We start from the raw sequence: 25232 nt of genomic DNA on the forward strand, positions 1-25232 counted from the left end.
AGAAATGAAATGCCATTTTTACATAACCGCCTTTGGGAAAGATCTGCATTTTCCATATTCATTTTCAGATTTCTATCTTGACATATGAGACATGACATAAGAAGCAAATTTTTCTTCGGACCTTTGAAGGGAGAGATATTTTTGAATGAAACACAGAATGAACAGTGGATACCCCTTACAAATGTCTTCATGTTCAAACATTTTGGCTGACTTTATTGATGCCCACTTTATTTGCTCCCCCATATCCTGCAAGGTAATATGCTTAAGGTAGATATTTTGTTTTCTAATTTCATTCCTGTGTAGGGTTAGGCAGTATGGGGTTAGGCAGAAACTTGCATATGTAGCATTATGGAAAAAAAAATTATGGGGAAAAAAAACCCACCTTGATTTAAGACAGGCATCCACTTCTTTCTAGATGAGCTTCAAATCCACTGTGATTAATTCTGTGAAAGTCCTGTGTGCTTTTACAAAATTGTACAGCTTCCACTTTTCCTTTATGTAGCTGCATTTTGTAGAGGAGAGTGTTCACTTTGCGGAACACCATAATAGAAATCTAATTTCAGTAAGAGGAATGAAAATTACATTAGAATATATTGTTAATCTCCTTCTCCTAGGCTCTTTTCATTTGATTTACACTTCTTATCAATCTCTCACTGCTACTCTTCCTCCTTATTGTATTTCTTTGCCATATGCAAGTACTCTATCAGCAATCTCTGCATACACAGTGAGCAACAAATAGCATCATATCTAATCCCCTGTCTGATTTCTCTGTACATAAACTCTAACATTTCCCACTATGAAGTAATTGGATGAATTGATCCATCTTTTCAAGGTCAGGCAGGCTTATGTTGGTCGTCTGAGTTGTCTGAATTCCTCTCTTTTCATGTTATGCTTAAACAATTTGAACCTGACAAACTTATGCTCTGTTCAATAACTTCTGCCACAAAGTATATCCTCTGTCCTCTGTTTTTAAGTCAACACTGAATTTCAGCAGCAAAATCAGGCAACACACTTGAAGTCTTTACTGCCTCTATTGTTATATATATATATATATGTGTATATATATATATATATATATATATATATATATATATATATATATATACACACACACACATTTTTTTGCAATTTAACATTATGCTTAGACTTGGGATATTGGTTTGCAGTCACTGGCTTCCATTCTTCCTGCCTGCCTCACAGGAAAAGAATAAGTGAGAAGGGAAAAATGTAATTCTATATCAAGTGACACTATTTATCTATGGTATATATATAGATACCAAAATGCAATCATGAACTCAAGGGACACAACCAGATGCTGATTCTGACTATCCTAAGGTGATGGTTAATCTTTGCCCTTCTGCTGTAACATCAGTAGTCAAATGACATAAAATTCTAAGAGACCAATAGTGTATAATGGACAGTTCTCACTTAAAAAGTAGCCATTTGTTTTCAAGTCTTTTTTTACTCACTCTCAAGTGAGGAAAATACTGCATTGCCCTCACCAGACTTCTGCAGTGCTGGGTTTGCTCCTCTTGCTTCCATACACAGGAATATGCACTTTGCCTTCAGAGAGGAAGAGAATACATAAAAGGAGATGAGGTGCAAAGCACTGCATGATGCACAAACTCAGCTCTGTTGCTTTCAGAGCAGACCAGCTTCACCATAAGACAGCCATGCCAGTCTCCTCCACAGCAAGTGTCAAAATACTTCCTCATTGTAATTTGTAAATGAAGCAGAAGACATTACTCATGCTCTGGCTGAGTTCCATCTCAGCAGAAGAGCTGCATGTTTTTATAATGCTCATCCATCTGAACTGTATTTTATTCTTTCACATAAAACTCAAAGTCATGAATTTTGCTGTGAGGAAAGGATCCCTTATTTTCACCAATCTACTTGTTTTTTCTTAAAAATCAATATAAGGAAAACCCTGAGAGCTTTGCATACAGATGTCTGCAGAAGGGTTATTGCTGCCAGCTTTTTCCAATGTGCCAAATAATCTTTGTATAATTTATAAATTATAACAAAGCAATCAGGCCACATTCATAAAAGCCCAGTGACACATAATTTAGCTGAATCTGAGGATTACAATTAATTGTCTCTCTTTGTTCCAAGTTCTAAATCTTAGTAAATGATTCACTGCATGTCATTACAGCTTAATATTTGCATGAAATCACAGTTTAACTGGCATAATTTAACAGCAATTAAAAAGCTATTTAATCCTCATGCAAATTGGCATGAGGGGCCTTGAGTATGAAGTGTATTTGCGGGTTTTTCCTGCATTTGTAAGAGGACAGTCATCTACTTTAAGACACCTCTAACATAATTGATAGTTTTCCTTTTCTCTGAAATGTGAATGCACAATAATATATGATTTTTCTTACAACTGAGAAACAAGGCACAAACTATAAGAACCTTCACTCTATAATACAAATGAAAAAATATCTTTTTTAAAAGTATTTTATTTGCTGTATTGGTTCTTCTGTAGATGCTATTCCATATAGTACAAGGAAAATCTGATAGAAAATCAAAATCCACAAACCCAGACAAAACACTCCTATTGCCCAGATTCATATTCATTCCTGTTTGAGCCTGCCAAAATTAATGAAATAATATAAAAAAATCTTGAACTGTGATGACCTGTTGTCATACTATCTATAGTTTATGTAAGACTAAATTTAAGCCGGTTTTAGAACACTGACTCCAATCCTTCAAGCAATTACACAGCTGCTTAGTTTTACGTGCATTAATATTACCAATTATTTCAAGGGGATTACTCATCTACTTAAAGTTATGCACATATGGAAGTGTGATTACAGCTCATCCTCCATATTCTGAAAACTCCTCGATGGTTTTAACAGTGGGAATTTTTAAAGATCCAGTCATTATTTAATTCTCACAGCATAGTTTAGGAGGAAACATAATTATTCCTGTCTTCCAAACATAAAGAATAAGAACTGAAGCTGAAGTAATGTGTGCTGGTTTTAGCTTATTCCAGTCTCAGGACTGTTTTCCAGAGTAGCTAGAACCATCATCCTCATAGTTATTTTGTGGGAAGGTTGGTGATCTATTAACCATAACTCTGGACAGATACATGTGTTAATAAATGCTCATCCATTCAAAAGATTTTAAACTTTCTTATCCACTAAAAAAAATGCAAAGCAGTGTAACACTTCAATCTATTTTAAATATCAAGTGCTTGAAATCCAGCAGGTAACACATCATTTATTTCAGGACAAAGTTAATTACTCTCTTATTACATGTTACAAGTAAATACCAGAAATGAAAAAGTGGCTGAATTACAGTTCACAGAAAAGCTTAATGTTTATTATTCACATTAGCACTCCCACACAATAGCAGCTTTTTATTTAGAAGCATTCCAGGTTTTATACCCATGCTTATGCCACATAAATAAATAAAAGGCATCACATAAAAATTATGAATGTTATGGTCTGTGTAAAAATTAGCTGGTGTCTTTTGCAAATGTTTCTTGTAGCCTTTCAGTCTACTTAGGAAACTCTGAAGTAAGGAAAAGCTCACTCAAAATTTTACCAGCGCCCCAATCAAAACTTTATGCCCAAGTCCTGTTGGCAGTTTTATAAATCATCAAAAGCTGCAAAGCAAGCTGAAAGTTTTCCAAGTTCTGCTAACTATTGGTGAGGCGCTGTGATTTTATTGAGAGCTGGGAATAAAATGCTTATTCAACTCATTCAGCCCAAAAACCCCAGAGGTCAGCCGTTGGGTTTACCACAGTCATCTCACTTATATCAACACTGGGAGTATAAGGCCTCACATTTTTCCAAGTACATGTTTCTTGTAATAATTTTTATTATGGGATTACATCAAAATTGGTTTTGAAAATCATACATCTGTAAGTGCTTGCTTGTAACACGTTAAGTGGAAGAAGACTAATACAGTAAGAAATTGAGATGATTCAGATATCCTGTAACAATTTGTACCTTTCCATCACCCCTTCATTAATTCCTATCTAAAAAATAATTAGTTGGTAAATTTCTTCTGTTAGACTGTGGAATCTGATATGGAATCATAGAATTACAGAACCATGAAGATTAGAAAGATCACCACGATCAACTTTAGATCAATCACCACCTTGTAAACCAGACCACAGCACTAAGTGCCACATCTTGTGGTTTCTTGAACACCTCCAGGGAATTTGGTTTCACTGCCTCTGAGGGCAGTAAATTCTAATGCCTGGTTACCCTTTCTATGAAGAAATGCTTCTTGATGTCAAACCTGAACCTCTCCCCTGGCACAGCTTGAAGCCATTTCCCTTTTTCTGTCAGTTGTTGCCCGAGAGAAGTGACCAACCCCCATCTGGCTGCACCCTCCTGTTGGGGAGTTTTGGAGAGCAGTAAGGTCATTCCTGAGACTCCTTTTCTCCAGGCTTAACACCCCAGCTCCCTCAGCTGCTCCTCATCAGACCTGTACTCCAGACTCTTCTCCAGCTCCATTGCCCTTCTCTGGACATTCTCCAGCCCCTCAATGCCTTTCTTTACATAAGGGGCCTAGAACTGGATACAGGACTCGAGGTGCCACAGCAATGCTTGGTGCAGGGGGCAATCACTAGATCACTCTATATATTTATTTTTATATGTATATATAAAGCCTCGGATGATTTCCGTGTGATCCTACACAGTAAGTCAGCAAGCAGCTTAAAACTTGTGGGACAGTCCATGACTGTTGTGTGATGCGTGGGAAATTGGAAATGGGTCACTTGTGGTACTCTGGCAGTGCACAGACAGCTCTAACACCTGCTTGTTGTCTTTGCATTCCTCCTCATACCCTTAAAGTACTTTTTGGCCTGCTTCCTTATCATCCTTTTAGACCTTTAAGTTGAAAAGTTGATGTCTTCACCGTTATCCTGATGCTGATGAGATGCCAGGTGGGAAAGAAAGAAAATTTGTAAACTGTTTCTTATGCCTAATAGTCTTGGCCTGTTGCCACCCAACCCTGTTAATGAACAGCAGCAAAGAAATCCCTGGGGATAAGCAGTGAAGGATGGAAAGAATATCTGGCAGTGCAAAACTAATACAAGCAATTTTACCTCATGTCTTTATTCCAAAGCTGTTATTTATTTATTACTCAATTTGTCTCTTACAAAACATCAAAGATTTTAAGTCTCAGAAAAGCCTACATTACTAGACATAAAATAAGGATATAAATTCTGTGGTTAGAGCTCTCCCTCAGTATCCTACAGCATCAGGAGCCATTGAAAATTTGGGTTATGTAGTCTAGGTTTGATGTTCCCGAGTCATTTTTGTGTTATCTTAAATTCTTTCTTATTGTATTTGCATTGCCCCCAGACGAAGGAAGGAAAGATGAATCTGACTCCATGTTCTCAGAAGACTAATTTATTATTTTATGATATTAAAGAATGCTAAATTGTACTGAAGAATACAGAAAGGACATTTACAGAATGCTAAAAAAGATAATAATGCAAACTCGTGACTTTTTCCAGAGTCTTGACACAGCTTGGCACTGATTGGCCATGAGTGGAAACAACTCACATCAGAATCCAATGAAACAATCACCTGTTGGTAAACAATCTCCAAACACATTCCACATAAGCAAAACAGAGGAGAAGCAAATGAGATAATTATTGTTTTCCTTTTTCTCTGAGGCTTCTCAGCTTCTCAGGAGAAAAATCCTGGGCCAAGGGATTTTTCAGAGAATGTGAATGCCAAACTTTCTGAATTAATTCTAAGTTATTTTGATTATTCAGCTTTTTATGATGTCGCCAATTCATTGTTCATTTTTTTTCAAGGATTGTATGTAGACAACTTTTAATTTTTACATTGAATCTGTCACTGAAATGTAGCTCTTATTTGCAAATAATTGCCTTCAGGCAGTTTTTTTCTCCAAAGTAGATAACACCGGCTTAACAGGCTTTCCCCTCCTTTTCTGCAGGGCCACCCTCTGCTCCGAGGAATGTGGTTTTTAACATCAACGAGACGGCGCTGATGCTGGAGTGGAGCCCCCCAAGTGACACGGGTGGGAGGAAGGATCTCACCTACAGCGTGGTGTGTAAGAAGTGCGGCTCGGATGCCAGCCAGTGTGAGATCTGCGGCGGAGGCATCCGCTTCATCCCGCGGCACACAGGGCTCACCAACTCCTCCGTCACCGTGCTCGACTTCGTGTCGCACGTCAACTACACCTTCGAGATCGAGGCCACCAACGGTGTCTCGGAGCTCAGCTTCTCCCCCAAGCAGTTCACAGCCATCACGGTCACCACAGACCAAGATGGTAAGTGCCAGCGCTGTGCGTCTGTCGCTGTGTCCTTGCCACCTGGGTGCTCGCTGCGGGGATCCTGTGTTTCTTGGAAGCCTGGGTCAGTGGTTAGGGGGTTTTGCAGATTGCTGGATGTTTTTAAGTGCCTTCCATGAGGACTTTTGGCTTCTGCTGATGAGGGCATTAAATGCTTTTGGCAGGTGGCCCTTGACCCTATTACATAGGGCACAAACCCATACATTTCTGTTTAAAATTAGGTGCAGGCTTTAGCCGTCTGAGACCAGCTGTGGTTCTTCAGGACTGGAGTCTCTCTGGTACTTTTGCAACTTCAGTTTTGCAAGAGTAAAACACCACAGGTTATCTGTTACAGCTCCACAGTTCGAAGGCAGAGTGAAAGTGAACTCACTTTCCTTGGTATCTGTGTTTCATAGAACAGATAATAGAGTTTACCTCACTGTAAGATACTTCTGCATGTGTATGAGCCATTTCCTAAAGGTGAGGTATCCTAATAGATTTTTTTTATGCCTTTAATTGTAAACTTTGCATTATTGTTTTGAGATTTTTTCTTGCCCCCATTTCAGTTTGAATTCATGTCCAAGGTGAATCTTTGTGAGGAACATGGGAAACTAAAAGAGCTCTCTTTTTTTTGTTTATTTTTGAAACTTTTTCTTTTTTGGAAATACTGTGCCAGGAAACAGCATCATAGGTTAGCAACAATGCAATCCATATAGCACTGCTCTCTTCTGGCTTGTGTAACTGTAGGCAAGAAGGTTATTTCAGAATTATCCCTTGCTGACATTTGTTCCAGAAATGTTTTTTACCTGCTGTGCAGTGACATTGCAACTGCAGCTGAAGTGTTTAATGTAGAACAGGAACTGAGCTGGCAGAACTGCTGTTTGGAGTAGAACACATTTGATGATATGTTTCTGCTAAGTAAAAGTGCTAATGTTCAGGAGCATCCTGTTCCACTTGTAGGGAAGGCCCTGGCTTCTTTCACTGATCAGCCTAGCAAAAATCTGCTTACCTGTGTATCTGGGACGAGTGGTTTTGTCAATGAGTAAGTAATGACTCATTTGCCTTTGGGCATACAAAAATGAACAGCTTGCTGTGATGATGATGATAATAATGACACTGATGGTAATACTAATAATATTAATGAAAATTGATTTGGAAAAGCACAAAACCCACTCACTCACTGTCCATGATGGTAACAGAAGAGCTAATTATATAAGATGCCTAATGATGTATAGGCCTTGTATTGACAATTGCCTGAAGCATTGAGGCAATGTATCATGTTAGAAACCTGCATCTCCCTTTCCCTTTCTCACTAAGGGAGAAAATGAGATATCAGAAACTTCCCCTGTGTAAACTTCCCCTGTGTAAACTTCCTTTTGGATGTTTTGCTCCATGGTATTAAATGTAGTCACCAAGCTTGCCCAGGTGGAGGTCACCTGAAATACAGTTCACTTTTAAAGTGGATAACAGCTGTGTAACACAGCTTGTGATGTGTATTTAAGTGGTAGGCTTTTTAAAAATAATGTCTTTTGCTGCTGTTTGTCCCTGGTTTAAGGATATAGATTTTCTCTGCAGTTTACTCAAAACGGGGAAAAGACCAATGCTTTGATAGTTTTTGACACACTGACAGTAAACTGTAGACTGTTTGCATTCCCTTTAATAATTCTTACATTACTAAAAATGCTATTGGAAAGGCTTCAGAGGATTTAAGACCAGATTTTCAGAATATCTATCAGTTTATCTGGATATAAAAAGACAGCTTTGCGTGAGAAAGCGCTGTAATAAATGAAATGGAGTCATATATAAAATGTAGTTACAAAGAAAAAAATATCTGTGGGCTTACAGGCTGTGTAGCTGTATAAAACAATAAGCATGGTGACTATATATTTAAAAGGACAAGAAAGAAATGCAGTGTTGTATGAAATGTGGAAGAAAATTCATGGGGTTTTTGTTGATGGAAAGCATGGAGAGAAAAATGGACATCTTTTTGAGTTACTTTTAGTCATAAATAAGAAGGGATATAGAAAAAGCTAGGGTATCCAACCTCAGAAAAGCAAGCTGTAGAACTAAAGCTTTGGAACATTGCAGAGATTTTATTATAAGCTCACTGCTGGTAGTCTTTCCTTAGAATCCTAATTCATATGAAATGGGTAGTAGTTATTGCATGATGTTGCAGGTTTGTGCACATATTCATAGAAAAAAAAGATCCCAGATTAAACATATGACATGAGAACAAAAATATATTTGTTTTTACAAGGTCCTAAAGCCAAAGATATTGCTTTAAATCCATTATTTTGCATTTGATACGTGTCTAATGTGAAAGATGCAGTGTGCAATAAATGATACCTACACAAAATATTTATCCCATGTTGATACTACCTTTTAATATGCAGTCTTTTCCTACATAGTATTTTAATAGTTTTGGTATGTGTGTTGCATGAAGTGCAAGACCTCTTTATAAATACGTTAATTGTTTTATTCAGTTGTAATATGTTTGTTAAGAATACAGACCAAAATCTTCTGCTGTTGCAAGTCCAAACCATTCTGTTAGCTGCCATCATTTAGAGTACGTTTTTTTAAAAATTTTATTTTCTTTGAGCCTATTGGATTTACTTCCCTCTAGTGGCCTTTTCTTTTGACTGGTTTGTGTGAAATTAAGAGATTTGTCATTAAACATGCAAAATTATTAGCTTGTTCTTTGGGGGGTTTTCTTTTCTCTCTTTTTGGAGAACAATGTTGCTGAATAAAGTAATTCAGTGAAGGGTTCTGTGGGCATCCACAGAAACTGAAGAATTGTATACTGCCGCATTAGTGAAGAGAGTAGTCTGAGAGCATCAAAGAGGGGGAATATTTGCTGACAGGAGAAGCGAACTAATTCAAAAGTGATTAAAGCTGATTTTTATGCACAGAGCCCTACCGCAACTAATATTAAAATCTTAACTGCCTCCTCATGCAGTTGCAAGTATCAACAAGATTAAGAGTGGTACTCGGCTTTAACAGTGACAAGTAGCAGACTGAAGGAAAGCAACGCTTGAAAAAAGGCTTCGCAAACTCAAACCTCTCTGTAATTTGATGTCTAAAGCATTACCAGACCTGATCAAATACTAAAAAAAATTCACTAACACTAATATGAGTAAGTGTTGTAAAATTCACTTGGTAATATCGATTACCTTTTCCTTTAATTTTATACAAGGACTCTTAAGTTTGACATCCATGGGTTTGGTTTTAAACCCTTGGCTTCATTGGGAAACAGAATTTCTGTGACCACATTGTCTGTCAGGCACCACAAAGAAATATGAGCCCATTAGCCAACATGAGTTTGATAACAGAAAAAAAGATTCGACAGAATTGTGAAGTCACCAAGCCCTTGGTTAGGTCTGCAAGTTGAAAAGCAAAGTTCAGCCACGTGAGGGTTACTTTCTGATTAGACACCAGCTGAATGACCACTCAGTCTGCCTGTTGACTGGCTAGCCAAGAAAATATATATATTTATGGTTTTGTACAATCACAGCATGTGCTGTGTCCTGTCCAGCCAGTGGGGCAAACAAGGATAGGGCAGGGTGGGTTAGGAAGTACAAATGTTGCAGATAGACAGATGAGGGAAGTGATCTATATGCTATCCTTCAGCAGCTTTGTTTCAAAGTGTTTTGAGATATCAGAATAAATCCTCACTTCAAACTCAGATAAATGGACAGATAAACAGGATTCTGCTCAGAAAAGCACTTAAGCAAAGTATCTGCTCTTGAAGGAACATTAGTACATATTAAAGCACTTTCCCAAATCACTGCTAAAGTGATTTATAAACAACTGAAAGATAAAACATGTTTTCACAAAAAGCCTCATCAAAAAATGTTTAACAATGCTATTGTTCAGAAAAGTGCCTGGATGCCTTTTCTTTATGAGAGAGAGAAAGTTTTATACAGCAGTAAATATGCTGAGTACAAAGTAATTGTACTCAGTCAACTTTAAATCATTGTGTGAAGAAGCAGAGAATTATATGCTGAGCTGTAATTTATGTTTCTCTTTTGACTAATGGAAGGAAGAGACATCTCAATATTTAACTTTCTTAGCATGCCATAGTGTCTGCATTGCCTAAAGAAAATTCAGAAGTATTGGAGGTTTTTCATGCATAATTAAAGTAGTAAATGATGAATAATTAAGCAAAACAGAACTTAAAACAGTAGTTCCTATTTCCAAATAACAGTTCATGTATTCTTTCACTCACTGTGCATTCATACATTCTATTCCTTTAAAACAGAGGGAGTTTTATCTTTACACTAGAAGGAGTGGGAATATGAGACATATCCCAAGTGGTGGAAAGTTTACACTGGAGAAATTCCCTTTCTGCCACTGCATCCTGGAAAGTCCTCTCCTTGCTCCATTCTGCAGTTTGTGGGTGACTCTGGTCTCTGTGACATCCAAGACCTGCTACCAGCTGACAGAATCTGAGGCACGAGCAACTTCACTCTGAGGGCACACACCCTACCATTGTATGAAACACTTGTCTCATTTTTCTGTGTCTGTCTAATGTTGACAGCTGAGAGTTTCAGTCAGACCCAAAAGTGCAAATCTGTCAGGATTCTGTTGTCTAATACATCTTATTTTATGTGAGCCATTGGCAGATACATCCTAGACAATGTTTCCTAATCTGATGGTAATATCTTGCCAGTGTTTAGAAGTGTTTAATCTAATTCCTTTTTCTAACCAAGTTAAGGTCTATTTCTAGTACAGGTGGCTCCTCAGACATATTTATAGTTCAGTGGAGACAATCTGTAGAAAGAGGAACTTCTATTCTGTGGGAATTGTTGAATACCTGGAAGAACTTCAGTGTCTCTTCCAGGAATAAACACGACTGTATCACCAGGAATTAAATTCATGGTGATATAATACTTCATGAAGTATTATAATCACTGTGGAGATGGTGTAAGTGGTAAAGAGCCTCATCTGGCTGACATTCTGTGTCTCAGTAACACTACCAGGACAGTTTATCAGTTTATCAAGAATAATCCTTGTGGCTGGTGACAGTAGAGTTTCAGGATCCTCACTGGGGTGGCAAGGGAGTTCCCTGTTCATTCATCCTAAATTGATTCCCACAGTAGCACCCAACATTCACCCTAATCAAAAGACAACTTTCCTTTTTTCCCCCTGAGTCTCAAATCTCTACAGACAAGATTGTAATTTGTGACTTTAAAGTCAAGAAGGCCTCTCTTTTCATAATGACATGATGAAGCCTCTTTGAACCATCTTCCATGCTGTTTATGTTAATAGCTTGTAAATCTAAAAGAACAGCTCTTCTAAATGGCTAATTATTGGAACAGAAGATCAAGTAAAAGTCAGTTATGAGAGTGACAAAACCCTCCATCAGACATTGCCAGAGCTCCAGCCCACATGGAGGAAAGAACATGACATTTTCATAGATGACAATAAAAAATGAGCTTTATGGCATTTGTTTACTGGACATCTACAGCTGCATTGAGAATTCCACCCAACACTGCACTATTGTCAACATTGCTGATGCTATTTTTGGGAAAAAATTGAAGAGAAATATCAACTTCTTGGTAACTGGCTAGGGATAGTCTGTAAATGTCTATACTGAAGGTGATGTGAAGACAGCAAAAAAAAAAGCTCGAGATGCATGATAATACATTTAAACAATACATTTTTAAAGGAATTCAGCATTATGTAAACAATTTTCAGTATGTTAATTATATGAATATGTATGCATATTTATAGCACTGTGTATATAAATTAAGCATTTTCAATTGGAAAGAAAACCACAAGAAAGAAATTCTGCATCTCAGTTCTCAGACTAGTACAGGTCTGCCAGAATTGAGTTTAGAGCCAAGGTCTTTGTTCAACATTGTTGTTAATCACAGATTTTCATCTGTACACCTCTGTACAGCTACACTACTTGTAGCTGATGTTTCTTTGCACATATGCCTGATTACTATACAGTATTCATAGGAGAGAAGTGACTTTTGAAACAATCTTGATTTATTTCCTGATTTTTTTTTTTAATGCTTATACATTTTTAACAGATACGTTCTTTTTCTGCTGGAGAATTTGGATGGCCACTTATTTTTCTTAAGGCAGCAAAAGTCAACTTACTTTCATCTCTCATACACCAGAATTAGCCATAAGTCAAACAGTGCATATATTTTAAGTTACATTCTTCTAACTTGCACAATATCAGGAGAACAAAATAAAATTCTAGTTTGAATGAGAAGGGGAAAGGTTAATCAATGTTGTATTTTTCCCCACAATATACTTACCAGTGTGGTCTTTCAGCTTCTGTAATGGTTTCTTTCATTGCAGAGTGCACCATTATTTACAACTATTAGCAATTTGTCCATGACATGCATTTTCAGCAGATTTCTGATGTCAATTGTAGTTGCTAAAATGCAACACCCAAGTGCTGCAACAATTTTATATTTAATAATAATAGTTTATTTCAATTTTTCAAAGGGGCATTTGTGGAAAAATATATAAAATAGTCATTACAAAGAAATTGACAGGCACAAAGTACTGAGATAAGAAATACGCCCTGATTTTGTTTGTTCCTGTTGTAGTCAGTAGCTGTGAAGGGCATTCAGCACATGATAAAACCCCTAAGAAGGAAATGTGTATTTATTGACTTTGGTGATTTTAACTAGAATGTCGAATAAGCTCATTGGTGCTATCTCCACACTCGCCTAAGAACCATGTTAAGATAATTAAGCACATTTCAGTTATCTGAAACCTCTCACAATGAATGATGCACGGTGGAAAGGATCACCACTTCAGTATTCTAGTCAGGATAGGGAACAAGGTATTTCAGATATGAACTGAATTAGTGAATTAGAAACTTCTGCAACAAATGTTAATTGACCAACTTAGGAAAATCTTCAGAGTTACATCAGGAACCTCCTGTTTCTAAAGTTTACCGAAACATTTCTGAAAGATAGTTAAATAAAAAACATTAAATAAAAACCAGCCAACCAAACTAGAAAAAACAAGAGCAACAGGAAACCAAAGGAAACTCTGGTGTTTCCAGTGCACGATAAGTGAAATTATAATTTCTGTTGCATTCGTGGTAAAAGTAGTGATTTTGGTTAAGTGTAGTAAAGGAAGGCATTCATCATAAATGGTCAGTCTGAAAAAATTCATGTTTATACCTCTCATGACTTTGACACAAATCTTTAGGGAGTGTGTTCAAAATGAAAGACACAGGAAATGACAAACCAATTCTGATAATGTTCAGGGTCTTTAAAGCAATAATAATTCAACAGTTTGTCTGAATAATTTGCTTCCTAAAAGTAGTTTCTTCATTACGCTCAACAGCTCTTGACTCTTCCATATCCATTTGCCTTAGGCTCATATTTTGGAAATAGTTTTAATTTATACACAGTAATGGCATTAAGTTGTGCACTTTGGAATGAGAGCAGACTCAAATTTACATAGTTTCCTAAGTTTTAGAAGTTTATTTTACAGCTCTGTAAGCGTCAAGATATTTCTAATAACATGCTTTTACCTTTTTCTGCCCAGACTAACAATGAGAGACATCTGTTTGCCGTCTTCATATCTGTGTTGCATTTTTAAATGTTTTCCTACTGTGGTAAAATTTATGCTGTGCTCCTATGAATGAATAATAAAGATTGCTTCTCTGGAAAGTTTATAGTAGCCAGGATATGAACACCTAATATTTAATTTAAAAATGCATGTTGTATTTAAAAACACCCTTTCTTGTATTTTAAAAACACCTATTTGAAGTGAGACTTCATATTTGAGTCTGAATCCTCATCTGTCAGAGATGAGACAAGTGTCAGGATTGGGGGATGCATTCTTGGCCAGGGGCAAAAGGGGAAAAAAGCCACACTCATAATCTGCTAAATCTTATTTCCATCCAGCATGCAATGTCTGGTTTCCAGTGAGAACTGATTATTGCATATTAAATATGCAATTTTTCTTTGTTTCTCTTATTTTATGGCTTCCCTTAAAACCTTCACTTGAACAGGAATATTCAGGTATTCAAGACATGGTTAGAGGTTTTAAAGTGGACTTTTTCAATAAGACCATTTTAAATCCTTTTCATACTTCTTGACCTAAAACAAGTGCAACTAATTCTGTGAAGGACTGGCTTTTCAGAGTATTTTGTGTTTCGTTGTTTTCTCTTGCTTAAGTGGCATACATTGCATCAGATACAAGTGTTTTATTTTGCTATCTATGTGTAGAGTCAGGATAGCCAAAAGGAGAAGGAAGATGACACACAAAACTATTCCCGTGGCAAATCTGAGTGAAAGAAAGAGCCATGGTAATGAAAGAATATATAGTATGAAAAACAAACTAAAAAGTTCGATAATTTAAGATGAAGATGAAAATCTATACCTTTTCAGAGAATATGTGTGACTGCGGAGCTGTATTAACTTACTTCCCTGATGTGTATTATTTTGATGCTGGGAAATTATCTCGAGCAGAAGAGCAGAGTTTTATCTGCATTCATCTCCTTGACCTTTTTACCTTTTTCTGAAACCATCAGGTTCAGTGGTGCCAGTGTAAGTGGTAACCTTTGGTGCATGAAACAGCACACTGTAATACTGAAAAATTTATTAACCTCAGCTAAACAAAAAAAATGTTTGTGAGACTTTTGAAGGCAAATTTCACAGAGAATAGTTTCTCATGGTACAACCCTTAGGAGCTGGTGTAAAAGGAAGTAGTGTCCCAACACCTCCAGCCCTGCCCCAAACACACCAAGGCATCACCATGAACTGTAAGGTTTTACTATCACGTTCCAAAGTGTTTCTCAGTGCAGTTCTCTGCACTGAGAGGGACATGCTGCAGTGGGTTTTATCTATTGATCTGTTTAACAGCTTATATAATATCACATTTACTTCATTATCTTCCCCTTTTGTAATATTTCCCTTTCTGTTAATGATGGCTCTGTAACACAGCTGGTTCGTAAAGATGGCCTAACATTTCTAGCTAAGCATCTAAGCTAAACATCTAGCTAAACATCTAAGATGTTTAGATGTTTCTAGCTAAACATCTAAGATGTTTAGATGTTTCTAGCTAAACATCTAAGATGTTAGAGCCACAATTCTGGGTGGTGAACAATTCCGAAAGAAAAATCCATGCAGATATTGGTCTTCCATATTCATATCTATAGTAGAATTCTGGATAAATTTCCTAGATAGTCTTTACATTCTCATAAACATCATAAAGCTAAGCTCTTTTAACCAGCACGGTGAATAAAATTAGTTTGCCTTTCAAGATTATTGTTTTTATTGTCAGACATTAAAAATGTGGCTTTCTAAGGCAGTTTAGGGAGGATAATGCTGACATCTTCAAAAATACTGGAGTGGGTGGAATATATGTCAGTTTTTATGAGCACTATTAGTCTCAGTTGATGGAAGATTAAAATTAATGAAAATATAAAGATGATTTTTTCTACAATTAAAGGTATTTGAAGGATAAAAAATGCATAATACTATATCTAGTTTCTACATGCATCCATATAATATAAAAAGAAGTCTTTTAATACATGTATAAATAGTGTGAAATAATAGTTTGTCATTGATTCACTAGTCTAACTAAAACTAAATACAGATTGATATGTTAACATCTTTCTATTTGCTATAAGAATATTTAATTTTGTGGAAATATTTTGTAATACTTACATATTTTCCATGGAACTTTTTCAGATTATTTGTTCTTCTCAGATATTTCTGCTTATCTATTGGGGTTTTTAGATACCCTTGCAATAATTACAGATAGAAAGAATTAATAAAGGTAAATATTATTAGAGCATACTCTATGGCCTTTAATGCATGAAACTATTCCATTATTCTGTGTTACAGCAATATTTGATAGTCCTTGTAAAAACTGCAATATTTGCAACAGAAAACAAGAATGGCACAAATTTTTCTGCAGTAATACCAATTCTCCAGATTTCAATAAAAGCAATTATTTTACTTCTGGTGACTTCACAGCCATTTTATGCAAAACAAAATATAGATGATCAGTCCTTTAATGGGTACTGATTTTCTATGTGGTTTTATTTCTTGAAGCTTATTTCCTGTGTGGGACATTTCATTACAAAATGCAGCAGGTTCCTTTTGGCTGCTTTACTGGATGATAACTGGGAAGGAAAGCAACTCAGACTGGTAGAGTGGGGGCAGATAATCCTGTGAATTCAAGGATTTACAGGGAGACTTAATGAGACAGAAACAAGTCCTCAAATCATCTTTGGCTATTTCACAGCTAAAATCTTTGGTGTTTGGATGACACTAGTGATCTCAAAACCAAAAAAGTAATGATTTACCAAAAAATGAGGAGTTATTTAGGAAATTGTAACACCTTTTTCTGGATGGAAAACTATGGCCAAGGAAAGGCTATTTAGCAGACAAACCAAAACAAAGCATTCCATCCAAATATCCACATTCTGTCTATTTTAACATTTTTTAATTACTTCCGTTTCCATAGAAAAATATTGTTTATTATTGTGTACTGTAGAGTAGTATGGAATAATATGTGGACTTCTGTTTCTTTCCTTCACTCTGTTTTTCTGACCTGAGTGGCTGAATGTTTTTATGACACCTCTATACACAGATATGTGGACGTCTCTATTCAGTTTTTATTTTAGTACATATTTTCACAAGTATTAAATGTAAAAAAATATGTACCTGTCTATTTAACCTTTTAAAGTGATATAAAATAATTCTAAATCAAATTAACTGCTAATTGTGAGATATTGGACCAAATAATCCAGATAATTCATCTTCTAAGTGGTTCAGAAATTTAACTGACATTTATTTTCACAATTAATTCCTATGAAGTATGTTCTTCCATTTACTAATTCCTCTCAAGTTTTTCCTACTACCTTCCAGCAGTGAAATAGTGCATCAAATGTCTGAAAAGAGGACAGTAGCAACAGTCAGACAGTTCAGGGATCGACATTTGGTTATTAGTTCATGGTTCTTTAGGCTAGTGCACTCACCTTTATTTGCTTCACAATATTTCCTGAGAACACAGCATCAATAGTCGGCATCTGTCCAGCAAGTGGTGGCTTAGTGCTGCAATAAAAAGTTCTTCTCAGTTTAAAGTGGGAAAGGAACTGTTTGAAACATTAAATTCCTTCTGTCAGGCAGATGGGGAATTTACTGGAGCACTCTCAGTTATAAAACAAGTTTTCATTGATCTGACTGGTTGAATTCCTAACTGTAGCTTATTTTCCCTTTGATTTTGAAATCCATAAATGCCAGTCATAGCTTTAAGAATGAAAATCATTGGCATGAGAGTTTAAATTAAAAGTGATAAATTGAGACTGCTGGTGACCACTGCCTCAGCCAAACACAAATGTCATGGCTGTGCCTCTAAACATTGCTACGTGTTTCATTTTAAATTTTTACAAATTAGTCAGGAAGTTAATTGCAAGCTTGGAATAGAAGTGATGATGCTGATTGGAAAAGCCAGCAAAAACCAATTTTTTTCTTTGCAGCAATGCCATCTGACTTACCGAAAATTAAGAAATACTAATAAAATTAGTCTGATTGTAAAAATGGGCATTTGTTATGGGAATAAGTGTGGCAATAGCTGTGTGTATGTGAAGGTGACTTCCCTTCAGAACACATTAGCCAGTTTAAAAATGTAAGAGAAGACCGAAAGATGCAGGAGACATTGTTCTCCCTCAGCCATAGGTTGTTGGAGGTTAGGGACATATATCTCTATCACTGCTGACTTGGTATTAGAGTTGCTATCAACTGTTTTAGTGGCAGCAAGTGCCAGGATGAACAATTCCTCATTAAGAGAATGTGACCTTAAAAAGGGAGCAAAACTGTTAATCTTAACTAGTTGCTCATTTATTTTACTCTCTGTCCAGAAAATGCACAGCTGTAAAAGCAGACACAACAACATTCAGGGATTCACCAGACAACAGTTTCCTTTTTTTTGAAGTTCCAGATTTAGTGCTAGTTTCAGTATCAGTGGGACTATTTCACAACTAATCAGTTGTTTGTTCTTTCTAGCAATGCATTACTTCCTTATTAGCAGCATGAGAAGGCCCTTGATAGTACATAAAGTGGTGAAATATTTATCTGTTTGCCTTAGGTTAAAAAGTATTAAAAAACCCAAACCAGCTAAAAATGCTGCATCAGTGCAAGGGATGCCTCCTAAACCAAGGACAAAAAGTATTTGAAGTTAAACATTTATCATGAGTTAAGACAGAGCTCCCAGTACAAGTGTGAAAGTATAAATAAGAATACTAAACTGAGCTGTTTTCCTCATTACAGAGCAGCTTGCTTGGGTCTCACCTCTCCACCCTTCCACTTCCTTTCTGCTCTCCTGCTTAATTTTTTTAGCCACTGCAAAGTTGGTGGTGTCATTTGTGGATTTTGTTCTGCCTTGGAAACTTGTAATGCATATATCCATCCATCCATACATTACCAGTTGTCCTGGGAATTTTGCCACTTACTGCTTTTTCTTAGAGGGCACAGCCTGAAAGTGAAAAGTTGCTTTGACCCATGAGTGAATGCACAGCAGACTTGCAGTGTCTTCTGCAGTTTTGAGTCTTGTATGAGTTTGCTGATCATAAAGTGAGATAATTTCTGTGTGCTCTCAAAAAATGCAAGTCCTCTTTATTTTGGAAAGTTTTAATCAAATTTTGTTACCGTGCTATGTGGTTCTGCTTAGAAAGTTTAGAGTTTTCCAATATTCCTACCATGCATGTTTTCAAAACTGGAAGATTCCACCATAAATATTTATTTTTCAAGTTACAGTTTTGTTGTAGAGCATCAGAGCAGGAGTTAAAATTTAGTGGACTGTTAAAATAATCATGATAGGCTGGTATCATGACAAAAGATCCTAGTAGTCTGGAAACCTTTTCTTTCATAACTAAAGTTTCCCTTGCAGTAGAAAAAAAGTTGGAAGATACTGGATAAAGACAGACCAACTGATACGGAAGAACTGAAAATTTTTAGAAGTTAAAAAAACAAAGCCATTCATATGGATTGCATAGAAAGCAACAACTTCTGATGGGATTTTGGAGATGCAAAAATCAGGGCTTTCTGCTCTGTTTAAACTCTGGTGTTTTTTCATACCTGCCTGCTACTTGAACACCAATGTTAGGACGGAAACAAGGGAGCTTCAGACCTTGAAATTCAGAGTATGAAATCCTTGTGCAGCTCACTTAAGTTCACAGAGCTGGGCATGGGCTCACTAGAGAAACATAAAACTTTCTATTGAGAAAAAGACATTATCTAAAATAGTCCTGCATTTGCTGCATTCAAAATCACCTTTTGAAATATATCTTTTATGGAATTATTTAAATTGTATTATAACACTTAGATCCAGTCTGCTAATATCTCATTAGAGAATGTGAAAAGGGCAGTTTGTAGTTAGTATATCTTGCAGTACAAAAGTGTTTAATTGTTGTTTAAAAGAGTTGGTTTCAGGCATTCGCTGCTTATATTCCTTCTCCTGATCTGCCTGAGTAGTTCAATATAAACCACTGTTTTCTGGGAGAAACATGCCTAGGAATAGATTATTTTTGCATAATCTGAAGTAATCACACATTCTGCTGTGGCATTTTCAGTGAGGTTCTGTGTGTAACCATTTACCAGCTTGCTTTTTAACAAAGACATTGTGAAGCATTGTCTTGGAGCTATGTCTTAAAAGACTGATGTAAAAATCACAATACTTTCTTTTTTTTTTTTTTTTCTTTTTTCTGGCAACAGAAGTCTCAATTCCAAAGAACATGATGCCTCCTAATAAAATTTGTTCCACTTAATTAATCTCTGGAAACTTTAATTATCCTTGTACCATGCCTTCATAAATACAGGTCCTTAACTTGAACTTTGTTAATTTAATAAGTTCTGGTTTCCTTATGTAGAAAATTTTAGAAACTACATTTTCTCATATCCAGAGATATCTCTCTCTGAATATAGGGTATAATATAGGGTATAAATAGATCAAGACATGTATAAAGGCTTCATCCAAAGTCATGCCTAGCAAATTTCAGCCCTTTGCTTCTTTTTAATATGCATTATCTCTGTTTTTTTTTTTTTAATATTCTTTTTCTTTTTTCTCTTAAAGACTTAATTATTTGTAGTATCAGTAGTAGGATTTGCACTACTTCATTTTCTTCACATTGGTGCTTGAGACTATTTCTTCTATTTCCTACTGATTTAGCTGAAATATGTGCAAAAATCACCACAATTCACTCACAGTTGCACATTTATTGTTGCTCTATCTTCATGCAGATATTGATTCTCATGAAAGTTACAGAAATAGATCTTTTGGACTTCTCTATATTTGTCTAAAAACTGCCAGTTTTCTCCAAAGTTGTTTGTGAAGAGCTAGCAAAAAGATGGGCAAACAGCATGCTCCCATAGAGTGCTTTTGTAGGAGGAAATCTTGCTTAATTTTAAAAGGTACTTATTTTACTTAATTTTGTTTTGTTGGTTTTTTTTTTCTATGCTGAAGAGAAGTAATGACAATGCCAGAATAAATTTCACGTTTGTCAGGCCTGCATTCTTTTTTGCACAGACATATGAACATATGAATACAAGCATATATATATATATATATATATATATATATATATATATATATATATATATGCTTGTATGCATATTTATGCAGAGAGATAAAAAGAAAGAAAGAAGTTTAAAAGTTTGACACCTTTCAACCCATTCTGCATTCTGTTCCAGGCAGCACTTGGCCAGCTCCGGCTTTGCTCTCTGAGCTGTGGCCAGGTGCCATTGCACATCTCACTGCACCTTGGCTGTTCCTGAAGTCCAGCTTAGGAAATAGAGACATTTCTGCCACTGAGTTCTTTGCTTTAGCACATTGAAGCTCCTCATGCCAAGCTCAGCACAGCCATGTCAGAGAATAAGCAGGGAGCCCTGTTGTCCCCAAGCTGTCCCACAGAGCCACAGCAAGACCATAAGAGCAGGGGTTTGAGCCTAGAACTGAGTGAAGGGGCCAAGCTCCAGCTCCTGATGCAGCTCTTGAGTTGAGGTGCCTGGGGTGGCTGCTGGTGCCCCTTTTCTCCTCATCTGATGCCCTGGTACCAGCCTTCACTCCTTTCTGGCACAGAACAGCTTCTGACAGATTTTCTTCTTGCATTTGATGGGTCTGGAGGAATTGTGAAAGCTTTTACAAATCGAGTTTTTCTCTTCAATCACTGTTAAAGCAGCATCACAGCAAACCTGCTGGATGTCACACCTCACAGGCCTGTGGGTGACAGATCTGTCATGTCATGTCAGACCTCACTGGAAATGGGGAGGGAGAGACCCTCCCTCACACAGTCACTGGGTTGGAAGGGGTTGTGCGTTGATTGGAAAGCCAAGATTTCTGCCTGCCCTCTGACCTTTATCAGTCAAAGCCTCACACTGATGTACTCTGGGCAGCAACTGTTATTTTACTCACAAGTCCCCAGAAAAATTGGACAAGGTCATTTCTGGAAGATTGGGCATCTTCAGTAAAACCTTTGTTTTGCCAAAATTAAGTTTCTGATATCCGTGACTTCTTAGGTAATGATCTTGGTTTGCACTAACTTAAGTTAATGCAAAACTTCTGCTAGATATTAGAAAAAGGTTCGTCACCCAGAGGGTGGTTGGGCAGTGAAAAAGGCTTCCCAGGGAAGTGGTCACAGCACCAGGCCTGACAGAATTCAGTAAGCATTTGGACAGTGCTCTCAGGCAGAGGGTGTGATTCCTGGGGTGTTCTGTGCAAGGCCAGGAGTTGGATGAGCCTTGTGGGTTCCTTCCAACTCAGTGTATTCTGTGATTATATTTGCTATATTTTCAGAAAGGTCTGTTTTAATATTTTTGCTTTAGGGTACATTTTTTTTTCTTTCAGCAAGAGTCTCAGTTTCTATTTTGATACACAAATACTTTTTTTCTGCTTGTCACCAGCTGAAAAACAAGGTGAAATCCTACAACCACAGAAGTCATGAAAGCAGTTAAGTCCTCAGGATGGAGCTAAGGCTTGAGAACACCCCACTGCAAATAGGAAAATCCTATCTTTTTGCTAGACTTCACATACATACACAATTTCATGAAGCAGAGCTGATAAGGCAGTCCCTTTCTCCAACACCAAACCATGTCTGTCTTAAGCTCTGAAGCTTTCCACATAAGTGACTTATGTGTGACTATGAAAATTAAATTATTAAAGCCAAACATATCTGCTTGGAAAATTATCAGAGCCCATTTTCTATACTCTTGAATTACAAAGGAGTCATTGCTAGACAACTTGGAGCTCTGGAAGCAATGCTGTGTGAATGGCTGCAGCCAGGGAAGACACTGAATGACATCTTTGTACTCAAAAACACAGAGCAAAAATAGAAATACCTTAAGAGCTTAAGACATTTTGGTTTTTCACATATGCTACAGAGTGGAGATGGTGACAGTTCTGGCATTTTCATGGTGATTTCTAGACCCATCATGTTCAGATCACTTTTAAGGAAGCTCTCCAAATTATGGCTCAATAGCAAAAGCCTCAGTAATCAGAATGCAATGCATCAATTCCTATTTTGTTTATTTTATTCTCTCCTACTGTTAGTGCTGCTGGTACTGCTATTTTAAATATTGCCATCCCTGTTGTCCTTATCTAAAGTCAGATGGTTGAGTGTAAAAGCAACAGAGAGAAATTCTTAGTTGGGTTGTATCTTTCCTATCAGACTGCAAGGTGCTAACCTTATTTTTTATGGAATTCTGCAGCTCAGGTAAGAAACCCAATTTCCATTTCAAATCAAGGTTTTTTAAAAAAACATTTTAATTGCAGTTGCTAAATCCTAGTTTGAGAATGTTTTGTACAGGCATTTATTTAGTTATTTGGCTGGGCTAATTACTTCTATCAACCAGTATACTTTAAAGAGATTACAGGCTGGGTCACTTCAGAAAGAGGCCTTTGTTTGCCTGGAAGACATAATTTTGGTTGCTAGAACAGATTGCTACCAGTTTCCATCTTCATATGTTCTGTATTAATGCTCACTAGCATTCATTCAATTTTTATTTAAAATTTTAATTGCCGCACCAATGAAAGGGCAAAAAAAGCAATTGGGAATAAGGAAAATAATCCTGTACAAATTGCTACTTTTTTAATTCTTCACAAATACTTTATTTGGCTTTACTCAACAAGCCAAATATGTCTGGCAAGAATCTTATGAGAAGCAGCCTTTTTTAGTGGTTTTTACCGTTCCAGCTGCTGTATATAAATTTACACAGCAGTTCACTGGGTTTCTGCTGTGCAAACTGAAAATGTATTATTTTCTGAAAATCTGCTGGTTTTTTTTTTTACAAGTCAGTTTACTTGCACTAGTAGCCTTCTGAAGTCCTGGTTATGATTTCCATAAATAATAGGAACTTCACTCCTTAACTGTGGCAGTTCTTAGTACCTTCTCAGGTGCCCTTTCAGAACTCCGGGGTGAACCAGGTGCTGAACAAGCAAATGGGATCTGTTGGTGCTGCTGGTGATTGTGTCCATGCAAGGAGGTTTTATCTCTCTTCTCCCCGCAGTAAACTATGGAGATCTTTATTGCAGTCCAGAGGGAAGCATTTCTCACCACCTTTGAAACCAGACATGGGTGAGGGGTGACCTGAGCATGCACCAGAAAAATCACAGAATCTTAGAATAGTTTGCGTTAGAAGGGACCTTAAAGATAATCCAATTCTAACAAAAAGCAGGGAATTGTGGTCTGACAAAGACAGCAAACTTAAACCAACTTGAAACCACATAAGATTCTAGGTGCTTATAGGAAATAGAATACAGAGAAAGGAGTGTAGTCAATTTTTAAATTAAAAAATATAAACCCCATCATTTTAAGGGGATGTGTGAGTTCAGAATGTGTCTCACAGACCAAGTAAATATGGAAAGCTTTCAAAGTTTCTGCCAGTGTAAACTACAGCATTTTCTTGGTTTCTATAATTTCCCAGCTCATCAGGTGTCCTGAGCAAAGCTGTGGGATTAATCAATCTTTCATCTCACTGGCCATAATGAATATTGAAAAAAATGATACTAATTGAGTGTTGAAAAAAAATCTGAAACATAGGTTTAAGTTAAGCATGTGTAGGGGTCAAAACTTTTATTCTTTCTTCAAATGCAATCAGTTTTTTAACGTTCTGAATTCAGCACCCTCCTGGATAATTGTTCATCTTCCTTGCCTGGCAAAACCACTTAGACAAGATAATTAGGTGTTAGACATGATGGAGGGTCCATTTAAAATTGCAGGGGTTTTAAATGACAGGTCTGAGAAGCTGTCTATACCATAGCCATGATTCTGTCAAATGTCAATAACAGGGACTCAGAATTCTGACTGATAAATAAATTGCTAGATGTGTTGGCTGTTAAAATGCAATGTTAGCCACAGCTATACCCTGTCGTGGTTCTCTTCTTTGTTTACAGAGATTTTGCATCATTCCCTGATAAAGAACTCTCATTTTTAGCAATTATGAAATCTTTTAGTGTCAATCATTAACTAAGCAAAAGATACAAGATGATTGATTTATGCTACTTTGGAGGGTTTTTTTCTTTTTAATATTATGGATTGATTCTCAAAGAGTAACTTTGGAAATGGTTTTAGAAATGCAGAAAGAAATAACTAGCAGCATACAATGAAAATAAATAGTTCCTGAAGTTGGGGGGGGATTTTGCTTTCTGCTTCTCTTGAAGTTGATCCTAGAATTTATTTTTTTTAGAGTTTTTGGTGGCATTAGGTCATGCCTATACTGAGAAATGAAGAAACCTATATTTCTGTCTGGAAAATTCTCCTGATAAACATTCTCTGTCTATATGATTAACAAAAGTAAATGTCTCATAACAGTAAATATGCTGAACAGATATAATTTTATTTATAAAGAAGTCATTTCTCTGCTCAAAGTTCTGAACTTCATTACTTCAAGGACCTTTCTGATTGGCAATGGAGGGAATTATACTAATTATTTTAACAATAATATAATTTTTTACCTTTTTTCAATTTAGCATGGAAAACATGCTTT

At 36.5% G+C, this 25232-nt stretch overlaps 1 protein-coding gene across 9 annotated transcripts in view; it reads left to right on the forward strand.

The window, feature by feature from the left end:
• Window positions 1-25232, forward strand: part of EPHA6 (EPH receptor A6) — a 381012-nt gene that overhangs the window by 183202 nt on the left and 172578 nt on the right. For all 9 annotated transcript variants that reach the window (XR_005258586.1, XM_038150645.1, XM_038150636.1 and 6 more), the window contains one exon: window positions 5926-6261. Coding sequence is in view for 8 of the 9 variants with exons in the window: in XM_038150645.1 (XP_038006573.1) it covers window positions 5926-6261 (336 nt within the window). In the remaining variant the exon portion in view is untranslated. The remainder of the gene's footprint in view (window positions 1-5925; window positions 6262-25232) is intronic.

This window comes from Motacilla alba, chromosome 1, assembly GCF_015832195.1.
Source record: "Motacilla alba alba isolate MOTALB_02 chromosome 1, Motacilla_alba_V1.0_pri, whole genome shotgun sequence".
Lineage (NCBI taxonomy): Eukaryota > Metazoa > Chordata > Aves > Passeriformes > Motacillidae > Motacilla > Motacilla alba.